This window comes from Brachionichthys hirsutus, chromosome 17, assembly GCF_040956055.1.
Source record: "Brachionichthys hirsutus isolate HB-005 chromosome 17, CSIRO-AGI_Bhir_v1, whole genome shotgun sequence".
Lineage (NCBI taxonomy): Eukaryota > Metazoa > Chordata > Actinopteri > Lophiiformes > Brachionichthyidae > Brachionichthys > Brachionichthys hirsutus.
Genome location: NC_090913.1, coordinates 5809642 through 5826355, shown reverse-complemented (window position 1 = coordinate 5826355; position 16714 = coordinate 5809642). Strand labels below are relative to the sequence as shown.

Here is a 16714-nt window from a genome sequence, read left to right as displayed (position 1 = left end):
ATGAGATGCCACGGGGTTGTTTTCGTCTCATGTTATCTTGTCCTCCCACTAACAGGTAAGAACCCCCCCCCCCCCCCCCCTTCTATGAAAACGTGCCTTTAATGTTGCTGTAATGACTCGGGATGTGTTTACTCGTATTTTTATGTCATTATTTATAATAATTATTACAATTATAATTGCTGTTATCTCGCGCGTTTAAAGTGGCGTTTAAAATGTTTTTGTTTTTTTGCGTCATTTATTGCGATCGTTCCTGTGCCCATGAGCAAGAAACCAGAACGCAGCCCACGTACGTGGGTAACAGGCGTGTTTAACGGTGCGATCCCCCCACCGAGAGTCTGCTGATCGTATCAGACACTCATTTGAATAACTGGTGTCGAAGGAAAATGCCTCCAGGTTACAGACGGGCAACAGGTGGAGGTGCGTGTGTGTGCGTGTGTGTGTGCGTGTGTGTGTGTGTGTGTGTGTGGGCGGGGGGGGGCAACTTTTTTTGAGGACCATTAATTATGAATCCCCTCCTAAAGAAAAAGGGATTAATATGTGTGTGTTTGGCAGTAGCAGAAGGGATTGTGGTGAAAAGCGCACAGACGCGCACCTTGGCGTTCTTGCAGTGCGACCTTGTGTTTAGTCGTACAACAGCCTCGGGTTTTTGTATGAAACCGTTTGCCTGCTCAAATAACACACAGAGCCAACTGCGAAAGAGAGATATTCTTGCAGGGAGCTGGGGGGGGGGGGGGTACCCTGCTGCATCCGGAGCAGCTTGGGTTCTCAAGCAGGCCTGGAGGTATAACAGTCACATGAAAGTCTTGTTCTTGAAATAACAGCTATCATGTGGGAAATCTGCCAAAGAAAGAGAGAGAAGGCAAATTCTTTTTATTTTTTGAAGGGGGGGGGGGGGGGGGGGGGGGGGTTAAACGAAAAGGAAAAAAATGCTACTTTACTCATCTTAAGGGTATGGATTTAGGAACCTAATGCGCGATTACTCAGCAGGTAAGAGGTCATAATTATTGATTGATCAACTAAGGAGCTCTGTAACAATCATAGCATTTTAATTAACAATCTCATTCTATCCAGTGCTATAGACAGTTACATTGATAAATAGACTACGAAAAACATTCAGTCAATTTTTATTCGAGTCCTTTTATTTTTTTGGGCAAAATAAATACTGAACAATGTATTTTATATCGCTGGGAAAAAAAGTTCCCAGCAAACTGATGTTTTTCCACACATTTTTTGAAACTGCTAATATAAATACTGTACATCAATAAATATATAAATGTTAATAATGTGACACATTTTCATTGATTTCCATTTCCTTCTTGCTAATTTTATCAGAGAAGTAGTAATTTATATTATAGTAAACGTTGCTGAAAGTACCGGTAGCTTCTTCCTTTTTATTCCCTGCCTCATTTTTTACCAAATACATTTAAATACATTACCCATGTGTAGCGTCAGCCATGCTTTATGCGCTCTGTTCCAGTGTGGTGCGAGCCAGTCATCTCCCCCAGCGGGCCTCATGTAGTCGTTCCCAAGAGGGGCAAACTGGAGCTGCGCTGCCATGACAATGCCACAACGCCTGGTGCACCGTCGCCATTGAGGTGGCAGAGGGAGCGAACTCGCAGGCTGGAGGAAGAGGTGGACGAGGCCGGAGTGGCTTACGTCAAAGTGTCGGCAGCGCAGGCCTATCACATGGGGCGTTACGTGTGCGTCAACAACGCCACGCTGCGAAACAGCTCCATCTATGTCTACGTAAAAGGTGGGTGTTCAAGGTGGGCAGGAGAGGCCCGGGATTGCGCGTCTGTGTGATAACGCCAACCGATCTCCTTTTCATAGATCCCCAGAATGTCTTCCAGCGCACCATGGTCAATGTCATTCTGGTACGTCAGAGTGAAAACTGCTCCATCCCCTGCCTCGCGACCGACCCCGAGGTCACCGGCATTGCGTTAGAGACCTGCGACGGACGACCTTTGCCCTCCGGCGTGAGTTACCGCAGCAGCCTCCAACGAGGCATCGTCATCAGCAGTATGAGAAAGGAATACGAGGGCTGTTACACGTGTGTGGGACGGCTCCGCGGCGAGAAAGTGACATCACGCCAATACACCGTGGACGTACGACTTGGTAAGGAGCAGAGTTGATGAACAACGGCAACTTGTATTACCCTTGTTTTCTAAAAACTGTAAATTCATGTCAGTTAAATTGTCTCATACCAGCGTTGATTAGTTCTACAAGTCTCATAGGTCTACCAAATTTGTCCTTCAGGTGATAATTAAGCTAAAAAAAAAAGATCGATCGAGTGCAGTTGTAAGGGAGAGACTTCTGTCTCCTTCACAGAAATGATTTCAAGTAAGAGAAGGCAAGATGTACAAAGTTAAACTAAGAGCTACGGGAATAGCAAAGTTTATCCCTCTTGTGGTCTACCCCCCCCCCCCCCCGCCCCCCAGATGTGGGGCCCTGCTCCCAGTAACAAGCACGACGAAGGGAACATAATTTATGGAACATCAATGATTTCCTGCCGAAAGCTGTCTTTATTTCCTCCTAACTGTCCCTTCCAAAGTCAGTGATAAATCATAGTAAAAGTGCTGTAAATGATTTAAAAAAAAAAAAAAAAACAGACAAACACACAGACAGTTCTTGCATTCAATTGGAATAATGCTGTGATATCACTCCCACTGAAATATTTTACAGCTGCTTAAGCAAAACAAAATAGCAAAGAGGACTTTGGCAAGAGGGAAAAAAAGTTGATAGAATCGATGTGTTGCATTAATCCCCATGAGTAGCATTTTTGGACCCGCCAGTACTGAATGCTGCGAACTCCCTGCCATATGGCTCAAACCCAAACGACCAATATCCAGGCGATAAGTCCATTGTGCTGACTCAGCATGCATGTGAAAGGATTACCTCATAATTTAGCCAAAGAAAATGACACAGCAGGAGATAAAATGACTTCAGCACTTCAGATGAATGGTGTCAGATGGTGCGTGATATTGAAACTCTTTCTCTTGCCCGAAAAAAACGTGCAGGTTTCATAGTTTTGGTTCTCAGAGAAGGACTGGGTGCTCTTAAATTGCTGCTAATCAAGTTGCTGTAACCTCAGGCTGCATAGATTTGAAGGCAGCATTATCAATGCCATCCAAATATATACAGATCCGGAACAGCAACAGAAAAGTACTCAATGAAATTCCAAAGAATTCCAAAGTCAAAAAGATCTTTATCTTTCCTATATATATATAAACACATATATATATATAGTATACTATTTATAGGTGTTATATATTATGATTGTGCTCTCTGAGTGCTGTCTAGTTTTTATTATGACTTTTATTGATAGAATCCGTACCATAAAAGCATTTTAAGTGGATGTCAGTGGAAACTGATTGTGTTTCTATTCGTCCTTTCGCTAGATCAGCATTTTCAGTCTGGTCTGCAGCAGATCGACGCCTAAATAGAGACGAGCCGGGCGGAGCCGAGAGTACTTTTGACTGATGGAAAGAGCGAAAAAGAGACACGGGGGCGGGAAGGGCAGAGAGATTAGTGTAGCACACCGAACAAAGCTTTGTAACGGCGCATGCAGGCTGTGTTTGTCGAACGCAACCAGCCAAAGTGACGTCCGCAGGTATTTCTTGTCTGCATGGTTGACAGGTTTATACACGCAAATACCGTATGCTTGTGGTATTAGTATTTATTTCTACATTGTGTTTTTTTTTTTTTTAACGGCATCTCCCTGAAATATATTTTGGATTCGGATTAACAGGCTTTTGACAAATCCGTACTGGTTTACCATATGGAATAAGTTAACACTCAGTCAGTACAGTGAGCAGCACAAACACCGTGACTCATAAGACTTAATGAAAGGGCGTGGGGACTCGGGAGTTAATAGGCCTTTTGTGTCAGTTTGCTCCTGCTTGTTTCTCGAGCAAAGCTAACATATTTCCTTTGCTCTCTTCATCCAGTGCCAGAGTTGCCTCCAGTAGTTACTTTGTCCCAGAGAGACAATGTTATTCTTAGAGACGGAGAGCAGTTTGAGATCACCTGCAGCTCCACCAACGTCAACCCGGATTTCAGTCTCAAGTGGGATTTCCCTTCGACAGCGGTGAGGCCGCTGAAGTGAAAGACTGATCGCTCCGTGTCAGGACGATTGATTCTTGTTTGACTTCATGTGTTTCGAACCGTCTTTTCTTTCTATTTGGTTTTCTTCGAGTGAGTCGACAATTGTTGCTAGCTGCTGGTACTAGTACGCGCGATACAAGAAAATACCACACCCACACGTTTAAGATGAAAACACGACAAGGAACACTTATTTATTCAAACAGCCATTAGAAGTATAATACCTTTAAAACAAGGAACCTGATTGGCTAAATCTTGTCGCGTCAGGACGTAGACATTGCTGACCTTTGCCCCCCCCCCGATGTTTTGCAGCGTCCTAAAGAGTCCCATAGCTCACACATCCTGCCGGGTTCCCATGGATATCAGCGTGCCACCTCACTCCTGATCACATCTGTGAGCCCGTTAGACTCGGGCTCTTACCGCTGTTCCGCCTTAAACGAGCGAGGAACCAGCGTCAAAGCGCTGCAGCTGGACGTCCACAGTGAGTACTGACGAATATAACAAAAATTTGCAGCCAAAAAAATATTCAACTGAGTACCAAACCAGAAACCAAAAATCACCGTCAGAATAATTACCATCCAAAAACTTACACTTAAATAAGGCGAGAGCACAGGCTGGCATCACCGTGCAAAAACCACTGGTCACCACAGGCAGGCACGAGAGACAAAGCAACAATCCGGTGGGGGGTGAGATCAGGTGAGCAGTGATTGTGAAGGCAGGGAAATGATGGGAAAATGGATCACAGGTGTGTCTGCTCCGCTCTGCCAGTCTGTCCTCCGCCAACGGCCACTGCAGAGAGAGAGAGAGAGAGAGAGAGGACAGAATGACTAACAGGAAATGCAAGGAACATAAAAAAAAAAAGAAAATCAAAAACAAACGAGCCAAGAACCAAACCCTGACGGGACGTCGGTTCAGTTAGTGCTTCAGATGCTGCCGCAATACGCTAGAACCTAACCTGTTCTGACTGGACCGCCACGCCCCGGCCTCATCCGCAGTATCACAGGAATGTTCCTTCAGAGAGAACCATCGATTCGATCTCAACCACCGACCCCAGTCTTGAACGCTTTTGTAGATTTTTATCGTGCCTGATTTGAATAAGGTGTAAATTGGCATGCAGATGCCTCAGGGAAACAGCTTGCACCTTGTGCCTTGTGCAACATCATTTACAAGCGAGAGGGTCTGAACTCAAAGCGAGCACAAAATATTACAACAACAGCATCTGCTAGAGCTAGACAATCAAGTTCAGATAACACAATTGATCAAATCATAATCTGTCTGGCTGGATGTCTATCTTTCATGCATTATACAGTGAAATGTATATTTTTGTGTTCCTGCAGAGCGAGGCTTCATTGTCATGCTCGGACACCCGGGTCCAGTTCAGGCCTTTGTTAAAGAGGGGGAGAGCCTGAGCCTCAGAGTGGAGTTTGATGCTTATCCTGTCCCGACCTCGCTGTCCTGGTCTTACAATGGCAAACGGCTCCTGAACACCACCGAGCACGTCATCACCGTCCACCGCCACAAATACAGGTAAGGCCAGTTTACAGTACTCGCAGGGACACAAGTACAGTATGTAAAATACATTTTTTTAAATATATCAGATACATCAGCAAGCTGAAACTAGTGCGAGTCCTCGGCTCAGAGGGGGGTGTGTATAAGTTCTCAGCGAGTCATGCGGACGCATCTGTCGATCACCTGTTCCAAGTGTACGTCAACAGTAAGTTGCTCTTTCTTTATATATAATTACAATGTAATATTTTGTTGTTGTTGTTATCTAAGTTGTAACAATCACTTAGTATGTATATGCATGCATCTTAAATGTTTCTATTCTATTGCCCTCTGTCTATAAGGTAAACCTGTAATAATCGCCCAAGACGGCCCCGTTGACGGGCAGGTCCGATGCATCGCTGCTGGTTACCCAGTCCCGAAAATCAACTGGTACTTCTGTAAACTGCCTCACACAAGGTATTGTTAAAAATCTGCTACCTTTTATTAAACGAGTGTGTACTTCCTCCGCCGCCGTTTGTTTGTCTGTCTGTCCGTCCGTCTGTTAGCAAGATAACTCAAAAGGTTTTGGACGGATCTGGATGAAATGTTGGGAATGTTGCCAGGAACAGATTATTAAATTTTTGCTGACAATTCAGAAAAGATCCTGGATTATGGATCAAGTTGAAATTTTCATTAACATTGCAGCTGCAAAATTTGTTCCTCAATATCTCGGTTGATTATTGATCAGGAAGGGCAAATGTGACCTGAAGCAACTTTCTAATCCCCCAACAGGTGCTCACACCTGCCCAACGCCACACAGTGGGAAACGCCTGAGGTTGCCATGGTGACAGAGTCCACCTATGGCAGGAGTGAGGTGGAGAGCCGACTGAATGTGAGCAATAAGCAGCACGCGCATTACCACACCCTGGAGTGTGTGGCGAGTACAGAGGAAGAGGAGGCCTTCACATTGTTCTCCATCAGCGGTACGTTAAAGATGCTGCATCAGTGAAACACAGCGGGGACACTTAACCCCTGACCCTGTGTCTGGTTGAGGCCATGTGTGTAGCTACTGGGTGCAGATTGAACAAGATTAAAACGTGCTGACTGTGCAAGAGGGGATTATACGCATGGTATAGTCTCTAATCCTTGACGCTAACAATGCACCACTGCTGCAGCTGCCTGTTTTAACAACAAATAAGGACCATGTGTGTGTCCACTGGGAGAATGTTGTGTGTACTGTAATCTGATTTCATTTTCTGTAATGTCTAATCAGTCTGATCTGTGTATCCTCCCAGAGCGCGTTGTTCCGCATAAACTCTTCACTCCCCTTCTAATTGGCATGGTGGCCACTGGTGCCTTTCTCAGCCTCATTCTAGTGTTGCTGCTCTATAAGTACATGCAGGTAAGATGGGAAATAAAATGTTTGCAAATTAAGGCGTATTTAATCAAAGTGAAAGAAGAAGGCTTGTAAAATCTATGGCTATCAATTCCATAAATTATTTCAGAAAGCGTTTAATATTTATTTGAAAGCAATTCTGCCACGGCTGATAAAGCGTTTTGATCATGGGAAGAGAAATGGCCACTCCCCCTCCATGACTCACGCATGATTATGGTTAAAGATAGAAACATATATTTGACATCAGAGTATTTTTTGTATGTAATTGGTAATGATATTCAGCAATTGAGTGGAAGCACGTCCTTTGAATCCATGTGAATGTGGTCAAATGAGTTTGAAACGAACCAATCAGCAACCCGGAGTGCAGACTTTGTGCAGCTGAAGGTGCTTTTGACACGCAGATCGTGATCCAAGCCAATGACGTGCACTCAGATGGCTCAGGCTTTATGTGAATTCACAGGGGATCATCAGGGGGTAGTCTAGACAAAAGTTGAAAGCTGAAGTGAATCTAAAAATTGAATGTGAGCTACACAGCCATGTAGTTGGCTGAGCATCATCTTTTCTAAATAAATCCATCTTTTCTCCCAAAACTTTCCAGAAACCCAAGTTCCAAATCCAGTGGAAGGTGATTGAGAGTTTCCATGGCAACAACTACATATATATTGACCCCACCCAGCTACCATATGACTCCAAATGGGAGTTTCCTCGACAAAAACTGCGCTTTGGTATGACGCAGACTTCCACCTCTCAATAATAGTTCTATAAATTAAAATAATATAATCAGACACGGGCAAATCATAATTGATTTTTGAGCAGAGAGCAATAACAGAAAGATGTTTTCAAGAAAGAAACATTTTTCTCTCCGGAGATCACCTTCAAGAAGAGGATGCAGTTTATTTTGTATGTGTGGCCATGATTTTGAATAGACGCTCAGCTGATTCAGAATAATTCGGACACTTATCATGATCCTGTGGAACCTTGAAACATTCATATATTACTCCAAGGAGTGTTTTTAAAATGTCTCAGACATGTCCGATTAGAACAACAGAAACAAGTGAATAATGCTGAAGGGTTGGTGTTTCCACAGGTAAGACCCTGGGCTCTGGCGCTTTCGGGAAGGTGGTGAGGGCCACAGCGTATGGGCTCTGCTCGGCAGACACCGTTACGACTGTCGCTGTTAAGATGCTGAAACGTAAGCGTGTGTGTCGGTTTGTTCTTTTCTGTAGCTGCGTGCAAAGCACCGTTTCCTGTTCCTCACAGTTAGCGTTGTTGTTGTTGCTGTGCATAGAAACGGCAAGAAATGCTTGCCCCTAATTTTATTACGAGTCTGCAATCTACATTTCTATATGTAGCCCCTATTCCTAAAACACATTTCTAAAAAAAAAATACTCCTGTTGCCTGAGAAGGTCCTTGCAGTGAAAAGATCCACATGCGCCGGATCTTTTTGCTGCAGCAAAGATTAGATTTCAGACACTCAAAGGCAAAAGCTGGATTTCTACTAGGGGGAGTTGGAAAAATTAACAGAAATGAATTACATTCAGCAGATTTTGCACCAATAAATCAGTCTGATGTAAAAAAATAAACCAAAAATAAATATTTTTTTATATATATTAAATATATAAAAACAATAAAATAACACCTTGTGTTATATTTGTGTGCAGTATTATTATGACGAGAGCATTACTATTTACTTGCCAGCTAACAGAAATGTATTTGGATGAATAAAAACTAGTTATTATATTATTTGTATGCACTTCTTTTTTTAGGGACCCTTAGAATTGTTTTGGGGCCCTGTCAAAATGATATCAAATAATGATGATTGTACTTTTTTGTTTTATTTTAACATAAAACAGAACATAAATTGCAGTTCTAGCGACTGGCCACAATTAATGAGACGGCGTTTTGTAAATGATGTCATTGCAGCTAACGCTCATTCTACGGAGAAGGAGGCGCTGATGTCAGAGCTGAAGGTTCTCACTTATTTGGGAAACCACGTGAACATTGTGAACCTGCTGGGAGCTTGCACTGCTGGAGGTGAGGGCAAATTGAAAAACGCTCATTAAATGTATCGACTGATTTTGTTCAATGGGAATTGTTTGAAGATTTACGCAGGCATACGTTCATGCACAGACTTAATGCTATGTCAGCCAATATTGGGCTCTTCTTAAAAATCAGATACCAGGCAGCCAGCATCGAACAGCTCTCATGTAAAAACGTGACGCAGTGTGACTGGTCACAAATTTACCATGCAGTTGATCAATATTACCGACTCGTCTAGCCCACAGAATTGATTGTAAATCAGCAGTTAGAATCACAAATTTGTGATTACGAGGGAAATGCTGAACGCTTCACATATTCTTGTTGTCCTGCGTGAACGAACACTAATTTGAAGAAGCTGGTGCAAAGCGTTGGATCGTTTTGGCACGACGATATGGAAATCGGCTTTTCAATACACTTGTTGTTCAAAAATGTCTTGTGACAGTTGACGTGGCTCAGTATTAGCGGGTTGCCTGTTTTTCACTGTCACATGCTGCCAGATGGTTTAAAGCCCAGTAATCATGGTTTTCTTATCTATGCATCCTGCCAGGCCCAATTCTGGTGATCACAGAGTACTGTTGCTATGGCGATCTCCTCAACTTTCTGCACAGAAAAAGACAGTCCTTTCTAAACTCCAAGACTCAAGGTGGCGGCGACTGCAATGCTTCAAACCAAACGGAGACTGCAAGGTGTGTACTTTTGTTTTCTGAAATTGTGATTGCAGCTACAATATATTTATCATTTGGTGCTTTTATATATATATGTATGTAGAAATCACACCGTGTTCAAGCGGTACTGGATCATTATACATGCTATAAAAAAAAAAAGAATACCATGATTATCATCAATACTGGTTTACAGCCCTAATATATATATATATATATATATATATATGTGTGTGTGTGTGTGTGTCTTGCAGAGAGGAGAGCGGCATAACATACATGCCCATGCGACCCCCTGAGAAAGAAAGGCCATCCCAGTCAGGTAGGAGGTCGCTTACTCATTTCTTCATGCTGTTCAGTAACACAATCACTGAACTTAAATTAAGTCTATTAAATAAAACTAATGCCAGTTAATGCTTCTGTGGGCTTTACATTCTGTATAATATAACGCCTTGCCTTTGGAAATGCTAGAACCTCAGGATGTCACACACGCCGAAATGAGCAGTAAATGTCCATTTCTTTGTAAACCCTCTGGGTTCATTCACTAAAGCAGAGCAACCTTATCTTTGCCTAGATGACGTAGATGACTTGTCCCTCGACGCCGAAGATCTGCTCAGCTTTTCCTACCAGGTGGCCAAAGGAATGGAATACATCACATCTAAGAACGTAAGACCTCTGCAGATTGATATTATTATTTTGCGTATGTTTCAGAGCAATTATGTGTTTGTATAATTTGCCTTACATAAATCAGTGTCAATTTTCCTTTTAAATTGAATGGTTTAAAACAAGTTGATTATTTTGCATGCTGTTGTGTGTGTGTGTGTGTGTGTGTGTGTGTGTGTGTGTGTGTAGTGTATCCACAGAGACCTTGCAGCCAGAAACATTCTGCTCACTCATGGCAGGGTGGCCAAGATCTGTGACTTCGGATTGGCACGAGACATCACGACAGATGCCAGCTATGTGCTCCGGGGCAACGTCAGTTCCTTCCTTCCATCCAAATAAATAGGAAATATTGTGTTTTTGGAAAAACTGAAAACAAATGAAAACGGGTTCGGGTTTAAAGTGCGTCTGTCCATCGCGCAGGCTCGACTACCGGTCAAGTGGATGTCTCCCGAGAGTATTTTCGACTGTGTCTACACCTTTGAGAGCGATGTGTGGTCCTATGGCATCCTTCTCTGGGAAATCTTCTCTCTCGGTAATGTTTCCAGTTAAAAGTTATCATGTTATTTCAACTTTAGAATGTCTGAGTCATTTTTAGTAACTTGAATTTATTTAGGGATACTGATAATGTTCCGGAGCAGCAAAATTGCAAAATGTGATGAATCATTTCAGAGCAGACATTTTGCTCTATAAGCCAGAATCCTGATAGGAAATTGTGATTTTTGTCATAAAATAATGTATTGCTGTGTTGCAGGTAACAGCCCATACCCGGGGATGCAGGTAGGCTCGTCGTTTTATAGGATGATTCAAGACGGGCAGAGAATGAGCAGACCTGAGTTTGCACCGAGTCAGATGTAAGTTGTTAAATTCTAGGTATTTTTGTTGTTGACAAATAATATATATATATATATATATTTGTAGATCAAACTACAGAGAACGTATTGCAATCCATTCCAACCAATCCATGTCTTCTGTTTATTTGCTTTGTATAATGTACCGGCAAGCAAATAAAAAACAATTGACTGTTTACATTGATGTAAGTCATTAGACCTGGGGACATTCTCTAGCAATAAACTAATCAGTCAGTTGTTTTATTGCTCCATTTATGGTGATACATGTAATATAAACTATTGCAGAAATAAATGTAATGTTTATTTTATATTGGCGGACCTTCAGGATGTTCCGGGTCTGGATTAATTTGTGCAGCAGTAAACACGTTCGCTAATCTCTTAAGGTACGACATGATGCTGTCCTGTTGGAGCCATGATCCTTTGAAAAGGCCCTCCTTTGGGAAACTGGTGGAGAGCACTGAGCGACACCTATCAGAGAATACCAAGAATGTAAGTAGATGGAAGGACATTTAAGACGTCCTGTTTCAGCGGATTTGCTTGTTAATAAAACATTTTGAATATTGCACAGCGGTCTTAGATTCTTATGTAATTCAATAGCGTGGAGACCTGGAGTGGCGGACAGAGCCGTATGTTTGAATTAAATCAAATATCTCTGTCTGCCTTTAATGCAATATCATTTTGCTCTCGATGTCGCTCTTGTTTTTTTTTGTTCTTCTACGTTCTTTATAAGTGACTTTGCAGAGACTTTGTTTTTGTGTTTACTTTGCATACGACAGTGAGACCCAAGTATGTTAATGGCAACGCTGTCGGATGGTGTTTTTTTTGAATCACGGAGAACATGCAGCGCGTCCATCAACCCACGTAATGTGTGACGTTCCTCAGGTATACCTGAGGCTTAGCAACAATTCAGCCCGTCCAGAGCAGCAGAGGGGGTCATCCCAGAGACTGAGCTCGGTCTGCAGCACGACAGCCCCCACCCAGCCTTTACTGCAGAGCACGGCGGATGTCTTCCTGGACTACGTCTGATACACGCCCACACGCACATACACACTGCTGTAAAACATAAAAGCCCCTTACATTCCCGATCATTCGTATCATGTACTGCACAAGATAAAAGAGGCAAGCACGCTCCCTGAACTAACAAAACACTCCCTGAAACTAAGAAACCGCTGGGCTTCCTGCAAAACACACTCACACAGACTCTATACGTCCTGCACTCAGCTCTCAGTATTATCCTCATTGATATTGATCTCTGTGGTAGGTATGTCTATGTCAGGTGCACGTCTAAAAATAAAGCCGACTTCAGGATTGTGTCTGCCGTTCAGGAGGAGTTTGGGTACACAGGATTCGATTGCTCTCCGGTGTTTTGGATAAAAGTAACTCCGAGCACTTTGACCTTTGGGTTGCTGTTGTGCTGAGTGGACAGAATAAGTGTGTTTATTGTTTCAGATTATTTTTGCATTGATGACCCTGAAACCAGTGTAATGCCTCTGCTTACGGGTGGGAAGGCCAAACGCTGCCTAATTTAGCTTAGCGTAAAGACTGTAAATGGGCTAGTATGTGGATCTGGAGCACGTTGTGGCTACTATAGCAGGCTTTTTTGTTGTTGTTGTTACTTTGGTCAGGGTCATTGTTTGTGGTCTTTTTATACTATGCTGAGCCGTGTTGTTGATTATGGGCAGTGGCGTTATTATTCTCATCTTGCTGCAAGAAGGCAAAATAAGTATATTTTTCTGTTTGTCTTAGAAACTCTGATTTAGTCACCAGACATTCTGAGAGGACGTCCATAAAACAATGTTTCAGAAAAGCTTTGAAATGGTTTATTTGAGATTATTATTATTATTATAATTACACCTGAAGACTGTTTTACAGGTTTATGGGTTGTAACTGACCAAAAAGGTTGAACATAACTTAAAAAAACAAACACCATGAAAACAAAAGCCCTACATTGCTGAAACACCGATTCCCACTTTGATGCTTCGAACTGTGACTTGTCCGTCTGGTGTGATGCTTTCTGCATTTTAGCGTGTTAAGATTTGTATCTTGGTAGATTTACTACAGCGAGGTGTTTAGGACAAATAGTGTGCTCTTGTTTTTCCACTTGGTTCATGTCACAATGTAAATACAATAGAGTGTGCCTTTCATTTTTGTTGTCTTCCTTTCTTCGCGTTGTACGAGTTTGGTTGGGTTCATCATCGTGATGCCAGATAGACCAGAGCTTCTGTAAGCTTATTTTGAGGATCGTGGAGTTTTGATACAGTTGGTTGACTTGTAATAATAAAGAGTTGCACCCATGATTGCAGACCCAATGCAATGTGTCCATTTATTTTCTTTTATATATATATATTTTAAATCAAACATGAATTTAAACAAAAGCAACGCTAGCAGCTTTGCAAAGCTACCGCCAGTCACATCAATGCTTTGAGCTAAAAATAGCTAATGTATTCACCAATACAAAAATAACTTACTATAGATTTGATCACAATTTGGGAATTTCCAATCTTGGAAAAACTAAAATATATTTGTTTTGTTTTGTTTATGCAATAAATGTTTTGTCTATTAGTTTGCAATTCAAAAAATAGAAAGAAAAAACACCCTATAATATTATATCACCAGTTATGGAGGACACAACAATTTTGATGTCAAGTTGTGTAAATCAGGACACTGAATATTTTGGACCAAAGTTGACGTGTTGACATTTCGTCCCTCGAGCCAGGCGGTGAGCGCAACGAGTAATAGATCGGAATACAAGATTACACGTTCATTTGAAAGTTTTTATTTTCAAATTGACCAAGAGGAGGGAGAGGAAGGTTATAATAACAGCAAACATTTTGCGTCAAAATATTGATGCCTATTACATTTGACTTTGGGTAGATAAAGGAGCACAGTACAAGAGCAAAAAAAGAGATACACATACTGTACATGCAGTACAGGTAGGCATAGCACTGATTTACACTGAATACTGGTGTTTTTAGCTGTGAGTGTGAGTGTGTACAGTATTATACTAGAACTAGGACTCGTTAGAACCAAATTGTGAAGTGGGAAGGTGAGTTGTGTATCTCAGTGGGAGTGACAGCTGACTTTCAGCACTTGTTCAGAAATGTTACAGAAACACAAAGATCATAACGGGGAAAACTTTCAGATGTTCTTTTATACTGCAAAACCAGGGAATAAGATTGCACCTCAGTTTTCTTCATCAAACGCTTACAACATCCGTCGGCCTCTTTAAAACACCTTTACATTCTTCGGGCTGCGTATCAGTGACGCAAACCATAAACATTTCCATATTGCCCTTTACAGTGACGCCGTCAACAAGCGAGTCTACAGAATATCCATGTTTGCCACGCCATGGGCGGAAGACCCTGGTTTCAGGTAGCAAGCTGCAAAAAAAAAAAAAAAAAACCTCTTCTGTTTTCCTTCCTTATTCGTGGATAAAATACATGTTGTGTATATCGGGGACAGGAGAACGATGCTCTGCATCGCCGTCTGCCCCTTCTTTTTCAGTCACGTCTTTACATAGGAAAATATATTGGATTACAGTGGAGGCCAACATGCACACAAACGCTCTCACGCAAACACACACACTCAAGTTGAGCTGTCCCACATGGACTTAGCAGAATACTGAGCTCAACTGGAGAGGAAGATTCTTCAATATTACAATTTATTTCTTTATACTGCAATGCAAGAACTGATTGGCTATCGCCAGGGGAACGACTGACACGCCTCCCCCCCGAGTGATACAAGAGGAGACGCCACATTCATAATACCTAATCCACACACCTACACCTATACACACACACACACACACCGAGACAAACACAGCACGTTCTAAAAGCTCCTGTGCGAGCGACTGCGCTCCACCCAGTCCGAGGCTTTCCTGTTTGATATGGCTTACAACTGTAGTAGAGAAGAAGAGCCCGTTTCCGTGGGTGTTTCCCGAGCGCCCTTGTGCACGGCCCTGGTCTTAAGCGATGCTCGAGAACTGACGGATGAATTAACTAAACTGCATGATGAATTTCAGAGGCCTATGAAGGGGAGTAGAATGAAACACTGATGATGCAGAAGACCGTGAGATCATTGGTGGATTAGCAGGCCATTACAACAAAGATGATCTATTCCAATTAGGTAAAAGGTGGAATTGTATTTTTCTATTTTTCTTTCATCATCATCAAAGATACCTTTTTACCTTTTTTACAACAATTTAGTTTATTTTTGCCGTGTTTGGAAACTCCCTCAACTGGAGACTCCTTTTCTACTATTTCAATAAAGAATCAGAAGGCTCAGAATAAGCAGAGTCAAGTTTGACTTTAATTAGACTCCTTTTGATCTGGTCTTTTGCAGCACCGGTGTCTAAGTCATTCCTGATTTGGTTCCAGACTGAGGCAGAAGCAGAAAAAAATAATCAGCATTCCTGAGAATACAAGTACCATCCTGAAACATCAAACGCTTACTAAGTCAATTATTGTAAGACACACGGGGCGGGAAGCACGCACGCGCACACACACACACACACACACACACACACACACACACAATCGTATTCCAAAAAACAGGCGCTAGCTCACAAACACTCCACAGATTACAAACACAAGTCTCTACAGTGATTTACTGTACACAACCACATTAAGTGCTAGAGTTTCTGAGGCTTGGGGATATAGTGTTTGTTGTGTATAGGGCTCTCTAATTGTTACAAAATAATCACTATATACACACATAAACTTCATTAGGGGTTGGAAAACCAAAATAATTCCAACATGATTTCTATATATATATATATAATTTATTCATATATTCTTTTTTTTTTTAGATGCCTTTGAATATTCTGCTCAAAATAAAAACAGAATTATGTTATTGGCACTCGGGTTAACTAAACCCATTACAGTGATCATCCTGCAAATAATTCAGCTAAACTGTAATCTGTTTCCGACAAAGTTTTAAAAATAAAATAAAATTTGTATCTCTGACACCATGTTTAACAGATGTACATAACTTTAAAGCCTTTAAAGTCTGGAACTTGTTTTGTTTTTAGAGGAGGAGGGGGGGAGAAAAGTTCTGAGACCAGAAAACACTTGAATTAAAAAGTCATTTTTGAAAAGCGACTAATAAAAGCTTACACAGTTATTCTTTCCATGCAATCATATAAAATAACTACATTTGTTTCCTGTTTGGCTATATTTGATATTTACATTTTTTCTATAATACAGTATATATCTGTACAAGGTCCGTCCACTTTGACACATCTTAAAAAAACCAAAAGGACTGTCATTACCGTGTTATCTGGATTTTTGCATTGTTTCCAGGCAGACTAGTGCTGTCTAGCATTAAAGGATATTAAGCCATCCTGTTGCCATGCTGACAATCCGTGGCAAGAGTTCATTGCAGACTCACACGCTTTCCTCTTTCCTTAATTTCTTCACATGGATGAAGATGGGTGACAGTTTTTTGTTTTTTTTGGAGGGGGAAAGGATGTTTGTCGACAGACATTTGATCAAAACAAATGTATGCAGCAATCCCTCCAGGCC

The 16714-nt window shown here is 41.8% G+C and overlaps 1 protein-coding gene across 1 annotated transcript; it reads left to right on the top strand.

Annotated features, from left to right (window-relative positions):
• kitb (KIT proto-oncogene, receptor tyrosine kinase b) lies at positions 1 to 12274 on the top strand. Its single transcript, XM_068750640.1, has 21 exons — positions 1 to 55; positions 1478 to 1753; positions 1831 to 2115; positions 3948 to 4087; positions 4414 to 4582; positions 5439 to 5628; positions 5700 to 5815; positions 5949 to 6063; positions 6379 to 6569; positions 6882 to 6988; positions 7581 to 7707; positions 8070 to 8174; positions 8906 to 9016; positions 9570 to 9708; positions 9939 to 10003; positions 10256 to 10347; positions 10534 to 10656; positions 10765 to 10876; positions 11096 to 11195; positions 11576 to 11681; positions 12075 to 12274. Exons 1-21 carry the CDS (start codon positions 1 to 3, stop codon positions 12216 to 12218), a joined length of 2868 nt encoding a protein of 955 aa, XP_068606741.1. The 3' UTR covers positions 12219 to 12274.
• The last annotated feature ends 4440 nt before the right edge of the window (positions 12275 to 16714 follow it).

Excerpts from the sequence above, each read along its gene's own strand:
- kitb (XM_068750640.1), top strand. The coding sequence starts at position 1 with ATGAGATGCCACGGGGTTGTTTTCGTCTCATGTTATCTTGTCCTCCCA. Across the intron at positions 4,583-5,438 it reads GCTGCAGCTGGACGTCCACA|AGCGAGGCTTCATTGTCATG; the intron begins GTGAGTACTGAC and ends GTGTTCCTGCAG. Across the intron at positions 10,877-11,095 it reads CTGGGAAATCTTCTCTCTCG|GTAACAGCCCATACCCGGGG; the intron begins GTAATGTTTCCA and ends GCTGTGTTGCAG.